The sequence below is a fragment of the Neofelis nebulosa genome, chromosome 12 (genome assembly GCF_028018385.1).
Source record: "Neofelis nebulosa isolate mNeoNeb1 chromosome 12, mNeoNeb1.pri, whole genome shotgun sequence".
NCBI classification, from domain to species: Eukaryota; Metazoa; Chordata; class Mammalia; order Carnivora; family Felidae; genus Neofelis; species Neofelis nebulosa.
Window position 1 is genome coordinate 39979273 of NC_080793.1, and position 25811 is coordinate 40005083.

The following is a 25811-nucleotide window of genomic DNA, read 5'->3' on the forward strand; positions in this document are numbered from 1 at the left end:
ATGACGTCAATGACAATAAGGACGTAAACTATAGGACACGAAAATAAAAAAATGATGATCTGCTCACCACACTTACATTATTGCTCCTACTAACTTCTTGTCTGCTCCCAACCAGGGCAGGGAAATCCTGGTTCCCCAACTCTTCCATTTCACCTGTATAGCGTGGATGCGGTTGTAAAAGCAGGAGAGGTTAAACGTCACCCAGGCTTCAGGATGCTGGTAGCCTGAGACTCGCTCTGCTCTAAGCAGGCCCAGACTGAAGCCTCACATACCACAGAATTCAATTCCAAAGTCAAAAAGGTTTGCTTGAAAATAGATTTAATCTTCTTCAAATTACAAATGTTCTAAGTCTCTCTCCAAAACCACCTCCAAAGTCCTCCTCTTAACTGAAAAATTTTCTGGGGACGATTTTCGAAGATAGTAAAAGAAAAATGTCACAATTTCTTTAGTGTTGATCCATCCAAAGGTACATAATCAAAAAATGCCAGTGTCTGATCTGAGCTGTCTGGATCATTCACTCTGAAGGAAGAAGGGGGCAGGGGAGTCACAATCACTACTGTGATCTGAAGTGGGAGAAAGTTCTCATCTACCCATGTCAGTTAACTCTGGCATACTATGCATAGGCCAGGGAGTCTCAAGGGAAAGGTTTCACCGAAAAGAGGGGAGCAGAGCCAAACAGGAAAGAGGACAGGCAACACCTTCTGAGAAGACTTAACAGGCTGACAGTGAAAAAAATCAACATCCTGTAATCAGTTTCCTTAAAGACAAGCTCAGTTTTCCTTCTGGCACTACTGACATTGCCACCACTTGAGCTTCCAAATTCCAGAGAGAGAGAGCCAAAGATTCACAAAAATAGAGAATGCAGAAACTGCTCGTTTTGTGCCTGGAGGGATGGCACCAGAACACGTCCGTGCTCACGTGCATGTGTGCAAGGCGGCACCCCTGGGGGGAGGCCCACACGTGGAGGGGGGTGCTCTGCACCAAGGGCCCGGCCGGCCGGTGGCACTTCGCTCCCTCCTGGTGCAGCTCCAGGTGCAGGTGACCTACTTGGCCATCTTGCGAACCATGTAGTTGAGGATGCCCCCGTTGTGGAAATAAGCAAGCTCCACGTCGGTGTCGAACCTCATGACGGCCTGGAAGGTCTTCCCGGTGTCAAGCTGTGATGACAAGCAGAGGAGAATCCGTGAGGGAGGAGGCTAGGCAGGGAGGGGCACCCACCCACCCTGTCCTCAGGGCTGCCGCGTGCAGTCCCGGGCTCCAGCCCAGACCCAGGAAATCAGAAGCTGCATTTGGACGAGACCCCAGTGGACTTCTCTGCACAGGGAAGCATCATGGCGTATGAGTGATGGCGGTGACAGGCAACAGAGAACCAGGTCTCCTGGGGTAGCAGCAACTAACGATGTTCGGGATGGCGTTTTCTCTATTTACTTTGAAAGGGAGAGAGAGAGAGCATGCGCGCACTTCAATGTGGGGGCAGGGGCAGAGAGAGAGGGAGAGAAAGAATCCCAAGCATTCAGTGTGGGGCTGGAACTCACAAACCCCAAGATCATGACCTGAGCCCAACCTGGACACTTACCAGATGGAGCTACCCAGGTGCCCCTGGATGGTATTTTCTAACCCTCTCTAGGAGCTGCGGGTCAGGAGAAGTCTCATTAAGGTGGTCCCGTAGGCAGTGCGGGGCACTTGGCCTCACCTCACACAGGGAGCTATCGTTTTTACCTCTGGGCTAATCAAAATCTGGGGCCTGGGGTGAGGCTCAGGGATGGGGTGTGTCTGTTCACATTTTGATAATAAAAAGGTATTTTTTGGGTAATGTGACAATGTGCGGTCTTTGAGCTTCCCCCACCCCTCTCTGGGCTAAGGGAGACTGGGCCACAGAGGAGACAGCGGGGCTGGTTGGAGGGTAAGAAAGGAAGTGATGGTGACCACACGCATAAACAAGCAGTAAGTGATCAGTCAACAGCTGCCATTCTCCCTGCAGTCCTACTGAGTGATTTTCTTCCTTCCAAACTCTACTCCTTTCCTTCTGACGGGATTGATTATAAACACACAGCCCTGTTTACTTGGGCCCGGTGCGGAGAGGCTCAGCTTACCTTGACCTGCACTTTCATTCGTGGTTTGAGGTTTTCTGGAATGATGATGGTGTATCGTTCCCGCCCTGTGAGTCCCAGGATGTCTGCAGTCTCCCCAGGAAGATATTCGAGGGGAATCACCCCCATTCCCACCAAATTACTGCGGTGAATGCGCTCGTAACTCTCTGCCAGGACGGCTTTGATTCCCTGAGGAGCCAAGACAGTACTTTGGACACAGTTCCAGTTTTCTTTAGCTACAAGGAAACTTTACAAAAGGCTTCTTAAGTCTTCTCACACCTAAATTCTTTCTAAGTACCAACTGGTTGTTTACATAAAGTTGCTCTCTAATTATAAATAACACAGTAGATAGTCTGAACTGACTGCCTATAAGTACAGGCCACGTGAAAGCACGTGAATGGATTTTCTCAATCCACCCTCTGCCAGCTCTGGGAGGTAGAGGCCATTATTGTCCCCACTTTACCCACGCAGTCAGTGGAGTACCTGGTATTGGAACCCATGCAGTTTGACCACACACTTAGCTGCTTTGTGATACAACATCTCTTAGCAAACTTTCATTGTTATCTGGATTCTACACCACAAAACACCATAATCATTTCTTCTATTTCCCTGGGATTTTGCTACTATAGGTGCAGACACAAAAGATTTAACCAAAAAGGCAACTTCCAGAACATACTATCGAGAAAGTAAATGATGTGCTTTTACAATTCCTGTTTCAAGGACCGAATTGCACTAAATACAGTCTTGATATTAAGACTTCCTGTAAAGTACATTGTATTGGTGAACTAGAAGTGGCAATATACAGCAGTGCTCAATAAGCCAGGATCCTTGATTAACTAGAACACCCCACTCTTAAATGTTAATTGTAATATAATATTAAGATACCCCTAAACGGGCTCTTGATACATAGAGTGCACTTTTTTTGAGGGGGGAGGGGCTGTAGGAGAGGGAAAGAGAGTCTCAAGCAGGCTCCACACCCAGTGCAGAGCCCAACTCGGGGCTGTCTCACGACCCTGAGATCATGACCTGAGCCGAAATCAAGAGTTGAACGCTTACCTCACTGAGCCACCCTGGTGCCCCTTTAGGGTATACTTTTAAGCCCCCCTGCATGAGGATCATTCTGGGAACTTGTTAAAAATGTAGGTTCTTTAGGCATTACCCCAGATCAGGACCTCTTGCAGGGAGCATGGAGGGGAGGAAGCTAGTGATTCTTGTAAGATGCGGGAGCCGTAGACACAAAGCACTGGTTCTCAAACTTTGCCACATATTCACATCACCCGGGCAGGCTTTTACAATGCCCACATGCAGGTCTTTCTCCTTAGCAACTAAACCAGAATCTTTGGGCATGAGATCCTGGCATAGGTATTTTTAAAAATCCCACAAGTGTTTCCACATTTAAAAATAAGTGTATAGCAGAAGAACAGGTTCTTCAGAGCAGCAGATATTCCGTCTGGATTTACGTACACATATTCACTAGGAGGGGGGTGGTCCTGTGCATGTGCCTAGCTCCCAGCAAGGGGCACGCGGCACCGCAGACCGCAGTCGTCCGTCCCCCTCAGCCAGGAGCACAGCCCAGCACTGCTGAGCAGCCCAGCTTGGGCTGCCCGAACCTGGAGCCGTTCTGTACAGAGGTCTAGGCTCCTAGGAGCCCCTTGCGTGCCGGTTCTCTTACCCTCCGCTAGCTCTTACGGTTCCCTCTCTGGCTGCGTGCTGCACCGGGTCTCATTTCTACCACCAGCTCCCAGCCTTCTTCCTAAAACCCTTTCCTCTTCTGTCATTTCTCCGGTTCTTTCTAGCAGCTTCTCAAAAAGGCAGGCTTTTGATATATTACCAAGTAATCAGAGAACATCCTCCCCCCACCCCCGCCCCGTGCCAGAGCAAAAGGATGGATTAAAAAAAAAAAAAAAAAGAAAAACACAGTAGGTGTGATGTTCAAACACATTATCCTGGACTTCTGGAGGGCAGCCTGCCAGACACCACATTCTTTACTGTAGACATCAACTTATTTAGTGGATGTCAACTTACTTAGTGCTTCCCAAGGCTTAATTTGCTGGAGCCATAAATCATTTGGATTGACACTGGCTATGGCGTTTCACCCAACCCCGAGAATTAAAGCTGGGCTGCAAGGCTCTTCCAGCAAATGCTCAGGAGGTAAAAGCTGCCTGCTCCCTGCATGGCCCCTCCATGGGGACGCCGCCAGAGGGTCAGGCCCTGAAATGGTAGAAGGTTCTAAAGAGCTGCCTGTCTACATCCAGAGAGCGCTGCCTTTTCCCTCGGGAGTCTACAAGCTGATTCACGGGCAGTGAGAAGCGACTGTAAAAACGTGCGCTCCCGCGTGTGTCCAAAGCACAGGCTCCTTACTTTCCCCTTCTGTGAACCTCCTGACTGACAACACAGGATGGGCCGCCCAGGCTTACTGCGCTCCTGGGACAACCGCCTGAGATACATTTCTGATCCTCAAACTGAATATCATGGAAACCATGAAATTCTTCCCTACAAAACAAAGACATACATATACCCTTTTCAACAGAATTTCAGAGACTTCACAGACCCTCGTCCCAACTGCTCTACAGACACCCCAAAGATCCATGGTCTCCCGAAAATGAATAACCGATCTAAGGAACCAGTTCAACTCTAGGTCACCCTTCACTGAGTGAGGTAAAGCCAGGTCCACCATGAAGCAGTTGCACAAACATCACACGCTTTCCTGAGCTCGCCTGCTGGGATCTCTCTCCATCATACTCACCAGGAGGAAAGGGCCCTTGGCCGCCCAGTCCCGGGAGCTGCCCGAGCCATACTCTTTGCCAGCCAGCACGATCAGGGGAAGGCCAGCCTGCTGGTACTGCTCCGCGGCATCGAACACATCAAGCTGAGGAAGAGAAAAGGAAGGTTTTACAGACGCGGTAAAGGCACAGAGTGTGGACACAGGCAGTGGCACCTGGTAAGTGCAGGGTCAGAAGGGTCTTCAGTGGCCCATGTCAACACAAAGCCAACAGAAACTCAACCAATCAGTTGTCTGATTTACAAATTTCCAATTAACTCCATCTATTTACCCCTACCGGTGAATTGTATATTCTTTTAACTGAAATGCCTGGTTGTTGTCCTCGTTTTAGAAAAACATTCTAATCTTAAGGCACCAAGGGAAAAAAAGGGAAAGATCAGACTTTTTTCCCCCTCTTCCGTTGATTAAACAATTAAAAAAAATTTTTTTTTGAATGTTTATTATTTTGAGAAAGAGACAGAGTGCGAGCAGGGGAGGAGCAGAGAAAGAGGGAGACACAGAGTCCCAACCAGGCTCCAGGCTCTGAGCTGTCAGCACAGAGCCCAACGTGGGGCTTGAACTTACGGACTGCGAGATTGTGACCTGAACCGAAGTCGGACACTTAACCGACTGAGCCACCCAGGCACCCCTGATTACACTATTTTAAAGCTTAAAAAACAGAGAATCTCAGCTAAACCTGTGATTTGACTCAGAGACTCAGTCATGGTCCCTTGGGAAGGGTAGCTAAACACAAAGAAGGCAACATGTTCTAAAATCATAAAAAATGCAAATTTTTATTAGCCACCTTTCTACATGGAAGTCAAGGCAGAGACAGTAGGGAGTAGAAGCCTCCATGAATAAAGGACAGGAGAGGACTAATATTTTAGTGTACATGAGAAACATCTAACACAAAGAATTTCATGTGTTTTTCACAAGAACTCTGAATGTTCTGCGGAGCCAAGACTTCAGGAAGACGTGATATCGTTGCTCGTGATTAAGTAATGAAGCAATTGTTTCTCCTGGCTACTTAAGGAAAAAAAAAAATCCCTCAGAAGAGTGTTTCCTTCAAAAGAAGCTCTAGAAAGGTGTATAATCAAACTCCGAAGTAAGCTTTCACAAATTACTATTTTGGCGGGCTGCTGGCGCCTCTGGTTAGTTCTACATGGCCCTCTGGGAATCTGGGGAGCTTACACAGCAACAGCTCCCTGCACTCTCCCTCTCTTCTAAAGAAGAGGACATAAAATTTTGTTGTTTTCTTCTATTGCTCCTCTATGGCTCTAGTGTTATATTGAAACCACCAGTTCTTCATTTCTCCATTTTGTTATCTACCAATTTCCTGCTTCAATGGGGATTTGGCTAACTACCATTCCCCTAAGGTCCCCTCTCCCCAACCTCCCAATAGAATTATGTCAGACATTTTGGGTAAGTCAGTATTTGGTATTTGCATTACTTTGACTATGTGAATGTTATTTATAGCTGAGTCATGTAATATACTATGATTTCCTTTTTTGGCAATTAAAAAAAAATCCCCACTGGTATTGTGTGTGTGTGTGTGTGTGTGTGTGTGTGTGTGTGTGTATGTGCATGCACACACACTCATCTATTTCTATGTCCCTACCCATCAATGAATCCTCAAACACTCTGCCTAAAGTACAAATCTTCTCTAAGGACATTCAAATGTATCAGGAAGTATGTCATTTGTTTTTATTTTTGTTTATTTTTTAAATGTTTATTTTTTATTTTTGAGAGAGACAGCAAACAGGGGAGGGACAGAGAGAGAAGGACAGCAGGCTGACCTGATGTGGGGCTCAAACTCACCAACCATGAGATTTGTGGATGGCTCAGCTGGTTAAGCATCAACTTTTGGTTTTGGCTCAGGTCATGATCTCACAGTTCATGGGATCAAGCCCCACTGTTAGCCTTGTGCTAACAGTGCGGAGCCTGCTCGGGATTCTCTCTCCTCCTCTCTCTGCCCCTCCCCTGCTTGCGTGTGTGCGCTCACACATACGTACTCTCTTCTCTCAAAATAAAGAAATAAACATTTTAAAAAATAAAGATGAAAACATCCTTTCCATGGAGGGATAACTCCTCAAGCTTCAGTCCTATTCCAATTCAGACGGATTCTTCTCTAGATGTGGTGCACTGATGTTATGGAAGAATCTTCCTTCACCAACGTCCTGGGGATCCCTTGCATTTTCTTTTCCTGGATCCTACATCTTCCCTTTTTGGCTTATTCCCTCATTTTGGTAAAACGCATTCACCAAGTCATTTCCTGAGACAGGGATTGAGGGGTATTTTTAAAGTTTTTGAATCTGAATATGTTATTATTTTAACATAGGACATGGAATCCTGGGGTGCAAACCAGTCTGTTTCCAGTGTTGCTCTGAGCACTTCTGATCCCCAGAACATTACACATAAGCTGTTTTTCTTGCTTTTGAAGTTTGTAGATCTTCTTCTTATCTCTGCTGCACTTAACTTCACAATGATGTGACTTGGAGCTGTTCTCCCGTAATCATGTGGGCATTCAGTGGATGTAATCTGGAGTCGGATCTTGCAGTTGGGGAATTTTCCTTGTTACTTCTTGAATATTTTCCTCTCTTCTCTTTTCAGCCTCTCTGTTTAGTCAGATGCCGAGCCTCCTCATCTCCGTCTTGAATTTTCTTATATTTTCTAATTTTTCCTTTGTCTTTCTGTTCTATATTCTGAGAGATTCTCTCAACTAACCAACTTTTCCTGTGAAATTTTTTAGGGGCTTTTTTTTAATTATTAAAAGAGCCCATATTTATTATTATTATTTTTTTATGAAAAGTCCTTTTTGTCTTCTGATTACCTTATACCACCAACAGAAAATCATTTCAGGGGGCGCCTGGGTGGCGCAGTCGGTTAAGCGTCCGACTTCAGCCAGGTCACGATCTCGCGGTCCGTGAGTTCGAGCCCCGCGTCAGGCTCTGGGCTGATGGCTCGGAGCCTGGAGCCTGTTTCTGATTCTGTGTCTCCCTCTCTCTCTGCCCCTCCCCCATTCATGCTCTGTCTCTCTCTGTCCCAAAAATAAATAAAAAATGTTGAAAAAAAAAAATTTAAAAAAAAAAAAAAAAAAAAAAAAAAAAAAAAAAGAAAATCATTTCAGCACTCTGAGAAGACAGTATTTTTCTTGCAGTTTTCTTCTGCTCCCTGCATTATCTCTGTTATCTTCTTTCCCTCCCCACACCCTGTTCTTTGTGTATGTCTATCTTTCAGGTTCAAGGCTTGGCTCAAATGTCGGTTCATCTCGGTCTCCTTATTTCAGATGAGGCACTGAACATCTGACCAGAAGTTCTATGCCATGGCAGGACTTGTAAAAATAAGAGGGGTTCACTGTGACGGCCGTATACCGGAGGCCTCCCAGTGTCTATAACTGCACACCTTTTCCCCTTGGTCTCTTGGGCATTCGACCATTTAATTGTATTTTTTTCGTTGAATAGTTTATCGTCCCTGTTCTTCACTGAACAAGTATCTACTGGGCACTGACTTTGTGTTGGGTCCTGGTGACTAGTGATTATCTGTGAAGAGTCTGCTTTACTAAAATATCATCTGTTACAAGTGAGGCATATGGGTGGCGGTAGACCACACTGACTTCGGAGCCAGACTCTCTAGGTTTTAATATCCACTTTTGGGATCTTAAAACACGGACAATCACGGTACCTACCTCAGAGGGTTGTTATGAGGATTAATAGATCAATATATACAAAGAGCTCAGAAGAGTACCTGGATGTAGTAAGTTCCATATAAATACTAGCTACTATTATTGTTAAGTAAGTCGGGAGGGCTATTTCTCAAGTAACTTAAACAGTGTTCAAGCAGCTTTGCAGTATCTGCTGGATGTCGAGGACGGACTGCATGTGTCAGAGAGTATCTGCCACGTCATATGTGTCATTCCATTTAAGTGTAAGCCTCAGAGCCGGACAAGGCAGGTATCATTCTACTTTGCAGGTCAGAAAAATGAGGCTCAGAGAGGAAAATAACTTGCTGAATGAACGCTCCACAGCTGGTATGTCCGATTCAAAATGTAGACTTTCTCTACCTCTCACATGCCTCCCATCTGTGGCTCAACAAGTCCCGCTGTAACAGGGCCAACTCCAAATGGCTCCCATTAGGACCCTAGCAGGCCTCCGAGGGCCCTTTTTTTTCTAGTGGTGTGGTGAGTGAAATTAAATGCTAATAAAGTCATACAACAGTGCTTGTTGATAAAGAGCCTCTGGAGACCTTAACTTGGAATTTCCCTCCTCAAATACCTGAACCGATGAAATTTCAGTCAGAGCCTGACAAATGCCGGCCTCTCAACCAAGCAGAAGACACAATACTTACAATTTCTCCAGAAGGCAGATGTATTGTCTGTGGTGCCTGCTTGTTCAGAAATTTGTTTAATAAGCGAATGTTGGCAAATGTCCCCCGTGCCATGATGGCATCGTTACCTCGGCGGGAGCCGTAGGAGTTGAATTCTCGTGGAGTCAAGCTAATAATGCAAGCGGGAGAGGAGCTGGCTTAGTGAACGGAACAAAGGTGAAACTTAACTTACATCAAGACAAGAGAAAAACCACAGACCTAGATAGCTCTCTAATCTAATAAGCCTTGCTCTTCAAGGCAGGAAAGCTATTCCTAACATCTGCTGAGGACAGTAGAGGCAGATGTCAGAAGTGGGGCACTGAAAGGCAGAAATCAACATTCTCCTCAGGTTAACTTGTAGTCTCATAAACCTGGGTAAAAAACCAGGAGGAACTCTATTGAGTATTTATTTTATTTATTCATTAGGGTAGCCTAGGGAACTTCACAAAAGATAAAACACTAAAAATAGGTAAGAAAAAGAAAACAGAAAGAATAATCAGTATAGGCCAGTCAGGTGGAGCCAAGAATGAGGGAAACACAAGGTACATTCTGTAAACTAACAGGAAGGAGATCTACTTCTCACGAACTCAGTGTGCTGGGCAGACACACGACTGGCAACGTGGTTTACGATTTTCATAAGATAAAAATCAGAGCAATGCTGAAGAGGCAGAACAGCTATTCCTTGTCCTGAAATCAAAGAAAAATCCTGTCTGTGGGCCCCAGTGAAAGGACACTTTGTGACGGCAGGGACAACAGCTTACAATTAACACAGCGATCGGCTCCCTGGCTGTTTCTGAAAATGCTAGGAAGTGTGTCTGAGTGGTGATCTGATCTCATGATGAGATGTAATTTGAAGATTGAGAGAAGGTGTGAATGGGCTTTAGGAGTAGGTGAGCATATCTACAAACTCCTGAAATTGTATCTGGAATGCTGGGGATATGTGCATTTTTCTGGGAATGTACTGTATTTCCCTTCATTCATTTCCCTACGATTCCCATTCTCAAAAGATTGTCAACAATCACCAATCAAAAAAAGTATTGGTCACGGCTTGTTTCCTTAGTTTCTGTATTCAGCTTCAATCTCTGTTTCTCTGTTTGCTGTTGAATTCTTTTCTCCCATTCATTCATTCACTCAACATTTACTGACCACCAGTTATGGGCCAAGAACTATTCAAAGGGCCTAAGGTACACTGATGAACCAAACAGATTAAGATCTGTGCCTTTGCAGGGCTTACATTCTAAAAGGTGGAGACAAAGAAATCATAATAAAAAAAAGAGCACTGTTTATTAGTGTTACTAGAATGTGGTTAATAACTGAGGGAAAAAAAAAAAGTAGATCAAAGCAAAGAGAACAAGAGCACGGGCAGGGTAACCTCATGGAGGAAGACTTGAATTGGCAATGGAGTTAACCAGGCAGATTATTTGGGGGAAGAGGATCCAAGAGGAAAAAACAGCCAGCTCAAACCATCAGGCAGAAAGGCGTTTGGCTTTGCCTGGAACATTTGATAAACAAGGCAATCGCCAGTGTAGACTGAGCTGCACGGATGAGGGGGAAGGGCAGGGATTCGCTGACACCTCTTGAATATCACCTGCCTGTCTCTGCTTGCTGATGGACGCTTGTCTCCCATTCAAAGTACAATCATATCCCTTTAAAACCTTACCATATGCGTCTGTGTATAGAAAGTTCCTGTACATTTAATACAATAGTTGCCCCACATTAAAAAAAAAATCTTGACATAGACTCCTGTATATCACCTCCGCTAGAGGTGGGCTATCTTCTTAAACCTTCAACACTCACATTTCTGGGGAACATGGAATAGTCTTGCTCTGCACATGACTGTCCCATAGGATGCACTAGGAGAAGGCAGAGACTGAGTGGAGCACAGTAGGAGGGGGATGTATGAAGAAAACAGGTCAGCTACCAGGCAAGTGCGGTGAGGGCAAGGCAGTTTTCCTCTCCCACTGACAAAACAAAACACAAGAAGGAAGGGAAAGGGAAGAGAAAGGGAAGGAAAAAGGAGGGGGAAGGAAAGAGAAAGGAAGGGAAGAGGAAGAGGAAGATAAGGGGAAGGGGAAGGGAAGAAGAAGGAAAGAGAAAGGGAAAAGAAAGAAAGGAAAGAGAAAGGGAAGGGCAAGAGAAAGGGAAAGGAAAGGGAAGGGGAAGGGAAGGGCAAGGGAAAGGAAAGAGAAAGGGAAAAGAAAGAAAGGAAAGAGAAAGGGAAGGGCAAGAGAAAGGGAAAGGAAAGGGAAGGGGAAGGGAAGGGCAAGGGAAAGGAAAGAGAGGGAAAAGAAAGAAAGGAAAGAGAAAGGGAAGGGCAAGAGAAAGGGAAAGGGAAAGGAAAGAGAAAGGGAAAAGAAAGCAAAGGGAAGGGCAAGGAAAGGGAAAGAAGAAGAAGGTGCTGGATTTTGTTCTTCAGATCAGCTCTGGGCTTCATCCCGGAAGAAGATGATTCAGGAGGTGCAGAGAGGAACCGGAATTTTTATCTCCCCAGATGATTCTCATGGAAAGTCAGATCTGGGAACGACTCCAATTACTATCGGTGTATTAGGTGACAAGAGATAATACTGGTATAATAGCTGTTAAAATCAGTCTAAACTGAAGGATTGGCAAATGGATGTGTCAGCCACTGTTCTCAGAAATTCCTCCTCTCAACCAGGACCTGGCTACGCACCTCAGGTGACATCCCTGCCGAGTGCGACACAGGCGGAGAGCAGAGCCCATACCCTCACGGCAGCCAAGCTGGGGCGGGAACGACAGCTGGGTCTCATGGGGACATTAGAAGGAAGGTCCCCTCCCTTGCTGATGGAATCTCCCAAGGAAGCTTGGAAGCAGCAAACAGAAAGGGTGACTGTTTTTCAAGCCTCAGCGTTCAGTGAAAACCAGACTCTGATTCAAAAGAGAAATACTGGCTTCATTCATTCCATTTCTGTCTTTTAGTCTTTTTTTCCCTCACTCACACTTACCCTCTGTTAGTTAAGTAGCGAGCAGCGGGGCTGTTTCTTGCAATATTTCCAGCCGGAGAAATGTGGTCAGTTGTTACCGAATCCCCCAAATTTAACAGCACATACGCATCCACTATAGACTTAGGCGGCTGGATATCTGAAGTCTAGCAAAGCATACAGCAAATCAGTGTTGGCCCAGGTTTGCTCTAGCAAGTCACCAAGGGAGTCTCAACAGTCACAACAATGGTCTGTGGACCTGAACTAGGGGTCCTAGTTTTGTCAGGGGTATTTAGAAAAGTAAGGTGAATTTACTCAGAACACTCACATCCCACCCTTGAAGGGAGGCAAAGTTGGGCACTATTCTGTCAAAACCAACAGGGATGCAGCCATAGGTGGCATTCTTTATGTCCACATCCACGGAGCTCAGAAGCTGAGGACACGAGAATCCCGACTTCTCCTCCCACCCTCTCCCCACGCAGGGGGTCACAGGCTCCTGGTTCATCAGTTGTAGAGAAGATCTCCCTTGATTTCTGAGTATAAGGTTTAAATAGAACAGGCCTGGGGATGTCTTCCCGGAACAGTCAGTTCCGCAGACTTTTCTGAGTCTATGTCCAGGTGGCACTGGAGCCCCAGGGTGTCTCTAACAGCCACACAGAAGCCCCAGACACAGAAGCTGTAGGCTCACTAGAGCCAAATATCCCAGCTTCTCAAGATTCTCCCAGCATCATCCGTTCGGCTTTGTACAGGTTTCAATGGAATGGGTGGACAAAGCAAGGGCACAGGGTAATAAAGTAGACTTTATAAGGAAACCATTTGGAAAACTGATTTTGTTAAACATTAAAAAAAAAGCCATACCAGGTTTTCAAAGAACGGTGGTGACTTAATGTATGTTGATTTGGGATTCCAGCAATATAGCTTATCCGAGGGGGCTGCTAAGGCATTCCAGCTTTCATTCACAGTCTTTAAAAAAATACAAAAAGATAAAAGAAAGAAAAGCAAATCGAATCACATTCCATTCTAAGGAATATTTAACATGTAAGCAAAAAATGAATGTTCTAAGAGTATAATAAAAACCATCCTTAGCATAACACTGAGTACACCAAGTGAAATACATCAGAGAAAGATAAATACCATGGTTTCACTTGTATGTGGCACCTAAAAAACAAATCAAATGAACAAACCAACAGAAAAAGCAGAAGCAGACTGATAAACACAGAGAAGTAACTGATGGTTGCCGGAGGGGAGGGGAGGTGAAAGGATGGGCAGAAAGGGGTGAAAGGGGTTGGGGGGTATAGGCTCCAAGTCATGGAATGCATGAGCCATGGGGATGAAAGGCACAGCATGGGGAACATAGTCAGTGGTATCGTAACAGTGATGAACGGGGATGCAGGGTAGCTACACTTGTGGTGAGCAATGAGATGTACGGGGCCTGAAACTAACGTAATTGTGTGTCAACTCCACTTGGTACAACAAACCCCAAAACAGTTCTTATTCCAGCCATACAAAAGAGTTCCTTTATACTAAGACAATGTCATGGCAAATAACTTAAATATACATATGCACTGTGACAGGAAGCCCCTAAGATGGCTCCAAGGACTTGCCCCTACCTTTCTGGCATTCACACCCTTAAGCCATCCCCTCCTGCTGAGTGTGGGCTGAACCTAGTGACTTAATTTCCAAGATTGGGTTATAAAGAGACTCAGCCTTCTGTCTCTCTCTCCCTTTCTTGCTTGCTCTGATGGAAGTCAGTACCATGCTGTGAGCTGTGAAGAGACCCACCAGCAAGGCAATGAGGGGGGCCTCCAGCTAACTGTAGGCAGGGACCTGAGGCCCTCAGCCCAACAGCCTGTGAGGCACATTATCCTCCCACAACCATGTGAGTGGCCTTAGAAGGGGGTCTTCCCCCAGCTGAGCCTTCAGATGAGCTGCAGCCCCAGATGACACCTTGGCTGGAGCCTTGTGAAGGCAGAGGCACCCGGCTAAGCCACACTTGGATTTCTGATCCACAGAAACTGTAAGATAATAAATGCTGTTTTAACCCACTAAGTTTTAGGATAAATTGTTGGGCAGCAACAGAAAACTAATCCATATACAAAGTATTAAGAAGCAATAATTCAGACTGTACCAAAGGGGAAATTATTTACTCTCTGAAAATTTGGGGAAGTGGACATCTAGGTCACACGGACACTGGATAGCAAGTGACAGCTGCTATGCATTAAAATCAACTTGAATGTCTCCACAGGGTCATTACCTCAGCCTTTGGAGAAATGCGTTCAACCCAATGCCCAACAAACTTGCTCATAACCACTTCCCAATGTGCAACTCGTGGGAGGGCACGGTGCATGAATATGACCCCCCATTTGACCCTTCTCCCCAGACAGTCTGCTCTGTTATTTCAAACCCAAGCCCCAGTCAGCACTCCCTAAGGCACCCAACCACAGAAAGCAGAGAAAGAATAACATCCAAGGGTCTCCGAAAACGATACTGAGCCCCACACATTTTCTCCCTGTTTGTAAACTGCACAAAAAGTTTTATTTATTTCAGTAGTTTGGTAGTTTGGGGCTTTTTACTGAATGGGTTTAAAAAATTTTTTTAAGCATCCAAATAATTCTGAGGGTGCATTACACCTCTACCTCAGTGACAAACTCTAGTAGACATCACGGATCCTCAACCACAGTTGACACAATACCCAGGGTGTCTGGGGGGGGGTGGGTTCGGGCAAGCTGGCTAGGAATCACACACAACCTAAGGCCTCTCTTCCCGAGGCTACTGCCAAAGCTGGGGCCTTGAGCAAATCTGGGAACATCTGGGGAGTGTGCGGTTTTGTAAAAATGTGAGTCTCAGGAGAAACGACTGAGAACCACTCCCCTGGTTATCTTTAGAAGTAAATGTTACTCTCCATAGCTTCCACCCCATCAGCCTCAAGGTCTGCAGAGAGGCCACAAAGGAACGGCTTTCCCCTAAACGTGTAGAGGCAGGGTCGGGGGGGACCTCACCTCTATTTTCTGGTAGACCTCCTTAAACATCCCAGGGATTACGTACTGACGCTCCACCGCCTGGATCTCGTCTCTGGTTGGCCAGATGTCTTTCAGAAATACCTGTTGTCCCTTTGCATTTACTCCTGGGGGAAAAAAAGTTTATTAGAGAAAAAATGAATTTAATACCCCATTTTCATTATCACATACAGTCAAATCCCGTTCTCCGTGGTAGCAATATTCTGTAAAATCCATGCAAACACTGAGTAGTGAAGACTCAGTCGCTGCCCCCAGGGGATGCGGGTTAGGCCCCTGAGGGCCTCAAGCCTAACGTTTTCGGCAAGATCAATACATAATCTTGCTTTACATGTGCTTCTGCTTAAAGACACCCTATCTAATATATTTTGTTGATGCGTTTACACTGAAGTCACAGCCAGCAACACGATAACTCTTTCCTGAACTAAGTCTACCTCCCACGAGGCACACCCCAGCCTTCTCGGGCTTACGTATACTAGATAGCACTTCGGCACTACGCTTGGGGACTATTTTTAAAAGTGCAATCACCAAAACCACAAAAATGTGGGAAAACATGGCACTACACAGAGCATGAACAGGATACTTGCTGACAGTAGGAGTGCTGAAACAAGAAGGTGGAACCCTGCCTAGTTTGGATGCAGCTGAGAACACGCTCGTTGAGTGACTCAAAGCTGTCACCCCTCTGTGCGTGTCTGCAAATGACCTTGGAGGCAAGGTGAGTATTGATTTGGGGGTTAAAATACATTTTGGTGAATAAGCAAATCTGCAATATCAAATCTACCATATAATGAGGATCAATTATAGCTCTAGTTTTGATTTCCAAAAAGTTAATTTAAGGGGCACTGTTTTCACATTATTTAATCTACTCAGAACAGATTGGGGAAGGCACAGCAAAACCACCAGAGGAAAGGAAACACAGCATCATTTGTCCAAATTTGGGGAAGGTGAACTGTGTGAGATGTGTTTCCACAGAGTATGTGTTAAAACAGTGCCTATCGTTAGATAAAAGCAGGAGCTAGAAAGAGAAGAACTAGGGAAGAAGCCAGAATAGCATGCTCTCTATGCCTTTTTGTATTTCTTTGCTTTTAAAATTTTTGTTTTATTTTTTATTTTTTTAAATTATTTTTTAATGTTTATTTATGTTTTTTGAGAGACAGAGTGTGAGCAGGGGAGGGGCAGAGAGAAAGGAAGACACCGAATCTGAAGCAGGCTCCAGGCTTCCAGCTGTCAGCACAGAGCCCGACAGGGGCTTAACCTCATGAATTGCGAGATCATGACTTGAGCCGAAGTCGGATGCTCAACTGACTGAGCCACCCAGGAGCCCTTTTTTTTTTTTTTTTTAAGTTTTATTTATCTATTTATTTTGAGAGGTAGACAGAGAGAGAGAGTGAATGAGCAGAAGAAGGGCAGAGAGAGAGACGGAGAGAGAGAAAATCCTAAGCAGGCTCTGCAGTGTTAGCACGGAGCCCGTGTGTAACTCATGAACCTGAGATCTTGACCTGAGCCAAAATCAAAAGTTGGCTGCTTAACCGACTGAGCCACCCAGGTGCCCCTTATTTCTTTCCTTTTGTTATCTCTGTCCTTCAGTTAATTCTTGTGTATTTCAGGTAGGTCTTCCCTGTGTGTGAGGGAATAAAGAAAAGACTCCTTCTCATCTTTGTTAGTTCTTTGCCTCATTAATTATTAATGAAAGCAGTTATTTTCCTCCAATAAGATTTTCAGATTCCCTGGGAAAAAAATCAAACAAACAAATGTAACCACACAAACGAAATCTTACCCAGTGGCTCTTTCTCAAAGTTGATCCTGATGGTCCCAGCAATTGCATATGCTATCACTAAGGGCGGAGAGGCTAAGTAGTTGGCCCGGGTATTGGGGTGGACTCGACCTTCAAAATTCCTGTTCCCAGATAGTACTCCAACAGCTACAAGGTCTCCCTGTGTCCGGCAAGAGAAAAATCAGTTCACGCAGAGAAGAGGTTACCTGGACTTTTTGTCTCAGACCACCTGCTAAAGTTTCCCATCAATGGAGGAGGCTCCTTAAACCCTTCTTTCACTTGGTCCTCTGGGTGCGGGGAAAAGAACACGCACGGCTGTCCCTGGGGAGACACTCTGGGTCAAAAGACACAGAGAGACATGGTTTCTGGTCATGAGAAAATCCCAGGTCAGTCAGAAGGCAGCATCCTGGTTACTTTGCCGCCTGGGGCCTGAGAACAGGAGGGAAAGTCTGTAACAGTTGAAAGCTCAAGGAAGCCACACTGACCTATGTTTGCAAAGCAAACCAAATAGTGTTTCTCAAAGCTACAGAATTTAAAGAAAAAAAATCAAACCAATGCAACTTAGTTTTGATTTGTTTGCATGGAGCCCTGACTCTGAGCCAGTTTTCAGATTACCAGGAACACACAGTTCTGGAGCTGTCAGCAGTCAACACCAGCACCGACCGGGCACTTGTGTGCCGGCACCACTCAAAGTCCGGCATGTTCATTATCACCTCCGTGCTCACAGCATGTACTATTATCATCTCCAATTTACGGCTGAGAAATGTGCCGCACAAGCTAGACAGCTGGTAAGGCTGGCTTGCCCCCAAAGACCATACGTGCAACGGCATCCATTCCCTGCTTCCCCGGACCTTCCTGAGACGACCGGCATTTTGGTCGCACATCTTATGAAAGGAGACAACAGCTCTGAAGCCCCACAGGCTCCTCTGCACTTACCTGGGTGATGGCTTCTACCACAGCTTCGGGTAAGGGCCCACTGTTGCCAATGCAGGTCATGCAACCGTAGCCGACCACATCAAACCTAAGTGCCGGGAGAGAAGCACGGGTGCGCAATGATTCTCAGCGAGCCTCTCTGCCGATGACAGGTCTAGAGACTACTGATTTAAGGAGAACAGCAGCACATGGAGTAAGTTTAGCACTGTCTCTAGAAAGCTTTCATTCTCAGGAGCATTTTAAAGGTGTTTTTGTTTTATTCTTAAGCACAATCTAACCCCCCAACACGGGGCTCGAACATGACCCCAAGATTAAGAGTCAACATGCGACTGACCAACCAGGTAGAGCGTTTTAATATACTATTCATCCATTCGAGATCATTGAATTAAAGTCTTTTTTGAGGGGCTCCTGGGGGGCTCAGTTGGTCGAGCATCTGACTCTTGATTTCAGCTCAGGTCACACGATCTCACAGTTTATGGCATCATGCCCCATGTTAGGCTCTGTGCTGACATCACAGAGCTTCCTCGGGATTCCTTGTTGCTCTCTCTCCCCCTGCCCCCTGCTTGCTCTTTCTCTCTCTCTCAAATAAATAAAACTAAAATAAAATAAATTCTTTTTCGAGTAAATTGTAAAAAGGAGTTCAACTGAATGATCTAGACTTTTTTTAAAAAAATGTTTATTTGTTTTTGAGAGAGAGAGAGAGAGAGAGAGAGAGAGAGAGAATGAGTGGGGGAGGGGCAGAGAGAGAGGGAGACACGCAATCTGAAGCAGGCTCCAGGCTCTGAGCTGTCAGCACAGACCCTGACATGGGGTTCAAAACCATGAACCATGAGAGAATGATCTAGATTTTTTAAAAGTTGAAATCACATATGCCATTTAATTTCTGTATTTACTACTCTGTATAATCCCAAGGACTTTGACTTTAATGAGATACATGGATAAAATCTTTCTCATCCAAATTAGGAACAGTGGGCAAACTGGAGGAATTGTATTTGGTAACAAATGACTAGTTTACACCAAGGAATTAAAACATTTTTAGTCCTGGTAATTAAGTATTTTCATACCTAAGGGCAGTCTCTCAGGTGCAGAGCCAATGTTAGCCCACAGCATACCTCTGTCAATTGAGAAATGGCAGCCTCTCCTCTAGAAGGATGCAGTGTCATAGCAAAGCCACAGGCTGGATTTCAGTCCTGCTTTGCCCTTATAGGTACCCTTGTATGATGAACAACCAGCACAAGTGTCCACACGAGGGCCCTACTCTGTTGGAATGTAAGGGCTGAAGTCTACTCACCATCTGACAAGACTAATTAGATACCATCAGATAGGCTGACGTGTGTTACAAGGTGACACCGTAAGATACATGTGGAACAAAATACAACAAAAGCAATGTGTAAAAGAAAATTCTTCCTCACCCAAGCTGTGACAGGTAAGGCATGACACCACTTTCTCTCAGGTAGTAGGTGACCACACCACTTCCAGGAGACAGGCTAGTTTTGATGTAAGGCTTCACGTGCAGACCGGCATTCACAGCTTTCTTTGCTAACAATCCTGTGAAATAGTGAACACCAACATCGGGTAGGGTGGCCACCTAGCCTAGTTGCCAGGGACAGTTCAGCAAGGAGACTGGTCCTTCCGTCTGTATTTCCTGCCACCGCCTGACAAAGCCCCATTCATGGTGCTTTCTAGTTCTGCTGCCTAGCAGAAATCAAAAGCTCACTGGCCCAAAGTCATTTACACGTATGCAGTAAACTCAAAATTAGTCATGAAAACGAAGAAAGAGATGGGCTTTTTTTTTTTTTTTTTTTAAAGAAGTAAACTTAAAAACTTTCAGGAATATATTACAGAATAAGTTTTTAACTTTTGGAGGGAAAGCAATCCTTCTAATTACGTTTTATTTGGATGAAAATTATAATTGGAAGGGCCCTTTTTAAAGGGATATGAATTGTGTACTGGTAGGTGAGGAATACAGTCTAGAGTAAAAATCTAGTCCTCAGATTTTTTTTTTTTTAAAGCAGAAAATCACCAGCTCTAGGCTCCTGGATTTTTGGCAAGTAACAGAGACCATTACTGGGGCACTGGGTGCTCTCTTAGGAACATCTCATAGAATTTGGAAAGAAATGAGGAGTGGGGGTCAAAAGACACAAAAAGCTACAGACAAGCTGGTGACTTGTCTTAAGGAAATTTGTTCGATCCAGACAACAAAGGCTTAGGTGTCAAGAGAAGAATTCTTGGACAAAGGTTTTCCTTACGTACTTGTGCACTTTAAAAAGAAAGAACTCTGTGATGACCTTGGTCTTTGGACACAACAGGAACTCTTGGGAATGATAAAAAAACAACTGGAAACTAAAGAGCTTTCCTTTTTAAAAAAAAAAAAAAGTTTTATTATTTTTAAAAATTTACATCCAAATTAGTTAGCATATAGTGCAACAATGATTTCAGGAGTGCAACAATGATTTCAACTCCTCCAGTAACCCTGAGTTTGTTCTCCATATTTATGAGTCTCTTCTGTTTTGTCCCCCTCCTTGTTTTTATATTATTTTTGCTTCCCTTCCCTTATGTTCATCTGTTTTGTCTCTTAAAGTCCTCATATGAGTTAAGTCATATGATATTTGTCTTTCTCTAATTTCACTTAGCATAATACCCTCCAGTTCCATCCATGTAGTCGCAAATGGCAAGACTTCATTTTTTGATTGCTGAGTAATACTCCATTGTGTATATAAACCGTATCTTCTTTATCCATTCATCCATCAGTGGACATTTGGGCTCTTTCCATACTTTGGCTATTGTTGAGAGTGCTGCTATAAACATTGGGGTGCATGTGTCCCCTCGAAACAGCACACCTGTATTCCTTGGACAAATACCTAATAGTGCAATTGCTGGGTCGTAGGGTAGTTCTATTTTTAGTTTTCTGAGGAACCTCCATACTGTTTTCCAGAGTGGCTACACCAGCTTGCATTCCCACTAAAGAGCCTTCTATTAACTAAACTCTGTATGTCACTATTAACTGCTTAACCAGAATTGCCTAACAGACCAGGAAGTTTTATCAACCAGTGCCCTGTGCCCTAAGTCAGATGCACCGGACAGCACTTCAAAGACAGACGAAGTCTACTGTATGAAAAGGCCCAATTGGGGCACCTGGGTGGCGCAGTCGGTTAAGCGTCCGACTTCAGCCAGGTCACGATCTCGCAGTCCGTGAGTTCGAGCCCCGCGTCAGGCTCTGGGCTGATGGCTCGGAGCCTGGAGCCTGTTTCCGACTCTGTGTCTCCCTCTCTCTCTGCCCCTCCCCCGTTCATGCTCTGTCTCTCTCTCTGTCCCAAAAATAAATAAAAAAAAAAAAAAAAAAAAAAAAAAGAAAAGGCCCAATAGGGGTTTTACAGAGAATAGTCTGTGATATTGATATGAAAACAGGTTTTGTTTTTGTTTTTCCTTCTAGAATCTAACACAAGATTCTAAGCTTTACCAAAAATTCATCTTTTTTTTTTTTTTTTGGCTTTCTTCTACTTATTTTCTGTGTTAATCCTAAAGACTAGTATGCATTATGTATTCTACTTTAAATACTTGGCTTTGGACACTAGTTACTGTGTAAACACTTTTGGGCCAATAAATCTCTGCCTTGGTAAAAGACAATGTTTGGCCATGTAGAACTGTTAAGCCCCTGGGTCGTGTCTTGAAAGATTTCCACCCACACGTCCACATGACCATGGGGACCAATTCAAATGCACTCACCTGCCCCCAACATCACCGATGGATTACTGGTGTTTGTGCAGCTAGTAATGGCAGCAATGACCACGGAACCATGAGTGAGGGTGAATTCACTATTATTATATATAAATGTCTTATGGTCCTTATGATGGTCCAGAGCAACCTGGAATCCTTTAAACCCTTGCTATGGGGAGAGAGAGAGAAAAAAAAAAAAGAAGTTCTAAGTTTCCATCATATTAGAATCAGTGGCCTTGGTTCCTATCCATTAAACTCTACAATAATGTCATTGAGTTAATCAGACGAACTTGAAACTAAATTTGTAGCTTTAGCATTTCCATTTTTGAGATGAGAAGGAAGTAAATATTAATAGGACTTCAAAGTAGATCAAGATTCAGAAATTATGACTGCCTTTTATAAATATTTAAAAACAATAAAGAGAACTTTAATTTTTCTCTAGCATTTCAGAGTTCACTAGCTGACATACTTATGTTTTGTTAAAAATTGCTTTTAAAATTATGGTTACCAAAGTATTTCTTTTTCTTCTAAAGTGAGAACTTTTCACTGTGTGTATATATATATATATATACATTTTGGTCAGATTCAACTAATCATGATCAATAAGGCAAATAAAGTACAGCTGAACATTTGGTTTAATGCTGGTGGCTCAAGGATAAAACCCACCACATACCGTAATCATCATGTGGGGAGATGTTCATTGAAAATCTGCATACAAGATGTTATGCTGGGTACTTTGTGGGATACAAAGGTGATTCTGACACAAATCCTATACTCAAAACATACAGTCCAACAAGGGACATCCAATAAGGGAAATGTAAAGGACCAGCAATGTAGGTTTAAGAACATGGATGCCATCTCAGACCAAGTGCCAGAAGTTCAAATGATGACTTTCTGCTATGGGATGTGAGGCCATGCTATGGAGGGGCTGATAGATTAGGACATGCACAGAGGGTGAAGATGGATGCAGGTGGGTGGAGGCAGGGCATGAACAAGAAGTAAAATGGCCAGAAAAGCTTGGGCAAGTCGAGTAGACAGTGTCGTGAGAGTCATATGAAAAGCAGATATGCTTTTAAAAAGGCGGGATGAGTTGTGTTCACAGGTGGTCAAGTGCTCTTAGGAAGTTGTGTGGCTCTTGGCTAATGGGAGAGGCACTGAGGACTTCAGGATGGAGAAGGAACGCCCTCAGAGTCAGGCTTCAGGAAGCTTCCTCATTAGAGGGTGAAAAGCAGCGTGGGCACTAAGAGATCGGGCACGGGGCAGGGTTGGGTAGACTTCCACCTGCCTTCCCGGACCCTACCTTGGCTCCAAGGCAGCTCTCAAAGTCCTTTTTCATGTCCGTCACAGCGACTTTGTCCTGAGGCCTTTTTGGTCCACTGCAGCAAGGCACGACTGTTCTCAAGTTCAATTCTACAACCTGTCCACCCAAAAGAGAAGGGACTCAGGCGCGGACGCTGTACCTCAGAGAAAACACTCCGGTTGTGTCAGACAATTTATAACACCACAGCTACAAAACCAAACAAACTAAACCACCACATTCATAAGCAAGGAGTCAATGTTCTTTTTAATACTTAAAGAATGAGTTTCCGAAGATCAAGATGGACACGTAAGTGGTGCGGGACAGGCAGGAAGACTTGTCACCTCTCAGGATGACCAGGGTGGGCGCTGTAGCTGCTGGCTGGTGTCTTTTATGCATCCACCTTTCCAAAGCAGCTCCTACACTCTTTTTAAGGCTTAGCTTAGTTTGAGATGGGTTTATTCTAAAATGATACATACACCATTGTGCTTTTTGCTAAAATGAATTGGTAGGATGTGGCCACTCAGTCATCAATGCCAGGAAATGGGCCTTGGTCTAAGTGCATATTTCCTTCTCTCAGTGTACTATGAAACAAAACCAGGGGCCTGTATCCAGGTTACCCTCCGGGCTTTCTTGAAAAGAAAAACTGGGAATCGGTTTGCACCTGAGAAAATGAATGAAGGTAAGTCACTGGATAAATCAGAACTAATTGCCACACTTGACCTCCATTTCTTTTCCATCTATAATAACAATGAGCTTAGCCTTTAAACAGCCTTACTCCCTCTGGCAAAGGCCTTCTTCAAAGGTTTTCCACCTTAGAGGAGTAAATGGGTAGGTCAGAAAGGGGGCGCACACTCAGCCTAATGGCCAGGAGGAATGGAAGAAGTTATTTTACGTTTACAATTCCTTATCTTTTTGATTTTTTTCAGCCTTTTAACATGTTCTTCTGTGATGACTTGGCAGTGACTAATTTCCTACAAGTACACCTCCTAAGAAAAAACACACACGACTGAAATCACAGGCTCAAGGAAGAGGAAACACACACTTGGTGAAAGGTGCTCTCATACCTGGGCAAACTCTGGGTCTTGAGAGAGGTTACTGAAATCCCGAAACATTCCTACAGCTTGAAGATACTTTTTCATTTGCTTTACTTTTTCTTCATCACGACCTAAGTGGGCATTTTAAGAAATAACAAGTAACAGGTGTTAATATTTCCTGGTGAAACTAAAGCCTCCGCCAGCAATTAGAGAAGTCAGGTTCATCACACACACACACACACACACACACACACACACACACACCAAAAGCTTTGCTTCGATTTCAACATTCAGTCTAACGTTTTGACTCTCTGGGTGATGCTGCTGTTTATCAGGGGCCATGAACTGATCTGGACTATGTGCTGAAGAAGATTCTAGTCCTATCTGTAAGTACTCTCCTCTCTTTGGTCACTGTCCTTCATTCAGAGGACCTAAGGCTTAGTTAACTGTTAAAGCACACCGAAGCCTCTGCCTTCAAGTGACCAGACTCAGCACTCCACATTATTCTTGTGAAAATAGCAATCTTCTCAAGCTGCCACCAGCTCTGAGCACTTCACGTCTGCCCAGCACTATGTGCTAAACATTTTAAATGTATCATCTCCATCTCTAATCTTTATCATTACCTTATGAGACAAGTTCTAGATAAGGAAATAGTGGCTCAAGACTCCAAAGTCCCAAGTCTTAACTCCTAATGGAATATGACCCTCAATGCTTGGCTGTATCTTTTTTTCTTTTCTTTTTTTTTTAACATTTTATTTTCAAGTAATCTCTACACCCAACATGGGGCTCCAACTTACAACCCCGAGATCAAGAGTCACATGCTCTACCGATGAGCCAGCCAGGTGCCTCTCTGCTGTTTTATCTAGATCCTGACTGTAGATGACAATATTCACGGAGCAATACCCAATGGGCACACATTCCACTCATTTCTCTGACAGTTAAGTAAGACTGTTTGAGAGCTTGATTCTTGGACCATGACAGATGAGCCTGTTTATTTGCCTGTTTGTTTTAGCTGGATTGTAAAAGTTACCCGCTTTCAGCCTGGACCTCCTAAAAGATGGCTGAGCTTCATGAATGTATGTATCTATCACGTTTGGTACAACCCAGCCATCCTCTTCTGAAGATGCACAGAAGAAAATTCTCTTAGCTTTCAGCGTGAGAAAGGGCTCTACTTCTCTGAAGCAGTATGTTTGTTTCAATGCACTAGATGTGGCAAATTTGGTGCCAGATCACTAAGCAGCTTGGTGGCCACCTCTACAGCCACAGAAATGAATCTGATCTCTGGGTGTATTTTGCAGCTTTCCCCTCTTTTTCCTCCCCGTCAACCCTCCCCTTCTCTCGGTCAATTCCCTCAACCATTTCTTCTGTTCTTTTATTTCTACCTTTTTCACTTCAACTTTTTGGGGAGTAAGGGAGATCTCAATCAATTTCAATACGGTCATATGTAATAAAAACATTTTTAAAAGACCACTTTTATCACAATATTAACTACTTCCAGAGGGTTTTCCTCAGGACAATCAGGGAGAAGACCTGGATGAAACTTGAAGTCTGTAAACATCTCACAAACCCTCATGATGAGGTGTGTGTGCATTTGCCCCGTCCTTGCGTTTGCCTTTACCTTGACCAGCCTTTACCTTTGATGCCTGCTGTTCCTGATATCTCAAAAGGAACATCAGCCATTAGAACCTTTCAATAGTAAACACTGGATACTGATGAGAAGGCCCAAGTCTGTCTGTTCTTTTCTCCTTAATAACTCAGTTGTAATTTTAAAAGTCATTTGGGGGTGCCTGGATGGCTCAGTCAGTTAAGGCGTCTGACTTCAGCTCAGGTCATGATCTCATGGTTTGTGGGTTCAAGCCTTGCATCGGGCTCTGTGCTGACAGCTCA

General features: G+C 44.4%; 1 protein-coding gene across 1 annotated transcript in view; it reads right to left on the bottom strand.

Annotated features, from left to right (window-relative positions):
* Positions 1 to 301: 301 nt before the first annotated feature.
* ACO1 (aconitase 1) overlaps positions 302 to 25811 on the bottom strand; it is a 66177-nt gene continuing 40667 nt past the window's right edge. The window contains exons 9-21 of the mRNA XM_058695146.1: positions 23955 to 24055; positions 22891 to 23007; positions 21600 to 21759; positions 19286 to 19421; positions 17877 to 17961; positions 16944 to 17100; positions 15152 to 15276; positions 13011 to 13115; positions 12177 to 12319; positions 9196 to 9343; positions 4837 to 4959; positions 2094 to 2279; positions 302 to 1157 (exon numbers count right to left, since the gene is read on the bottom strand). Of these exons, the coding sequence (XP_058551129.1) occupies positions 1044 to 1157; positions 2094 to 2279; positions 4837 to 4959; positions 9196 to 9343; positions 12177 to 12319; positions 13011 to 13115; positions 15152 to 15276; positions 16944 to 17100; positions 17877 to 17961; positions 19286 to 19421; positions 21600 to 21759; positions 22891 to 23007; positions 23955 to 24055 (1700 nt within the window). The 3' untranslated portion in view covers positions 302 to 1043. The remainder of the gene's footprint in view (positions 1158 to 2093; positions 2280 to 4836; positions 4960 to 9195; positions 9344 to 12176; positions 12320 to 13010; positions 13116 to 15151; positions 15277 to 16943; positions 17101 to 17876; positions 17962 to 19285; positions 19422 to 21599; positions 21760 to 22890; positions 23008 to 23954; positions 24056 to 25811) is intronic.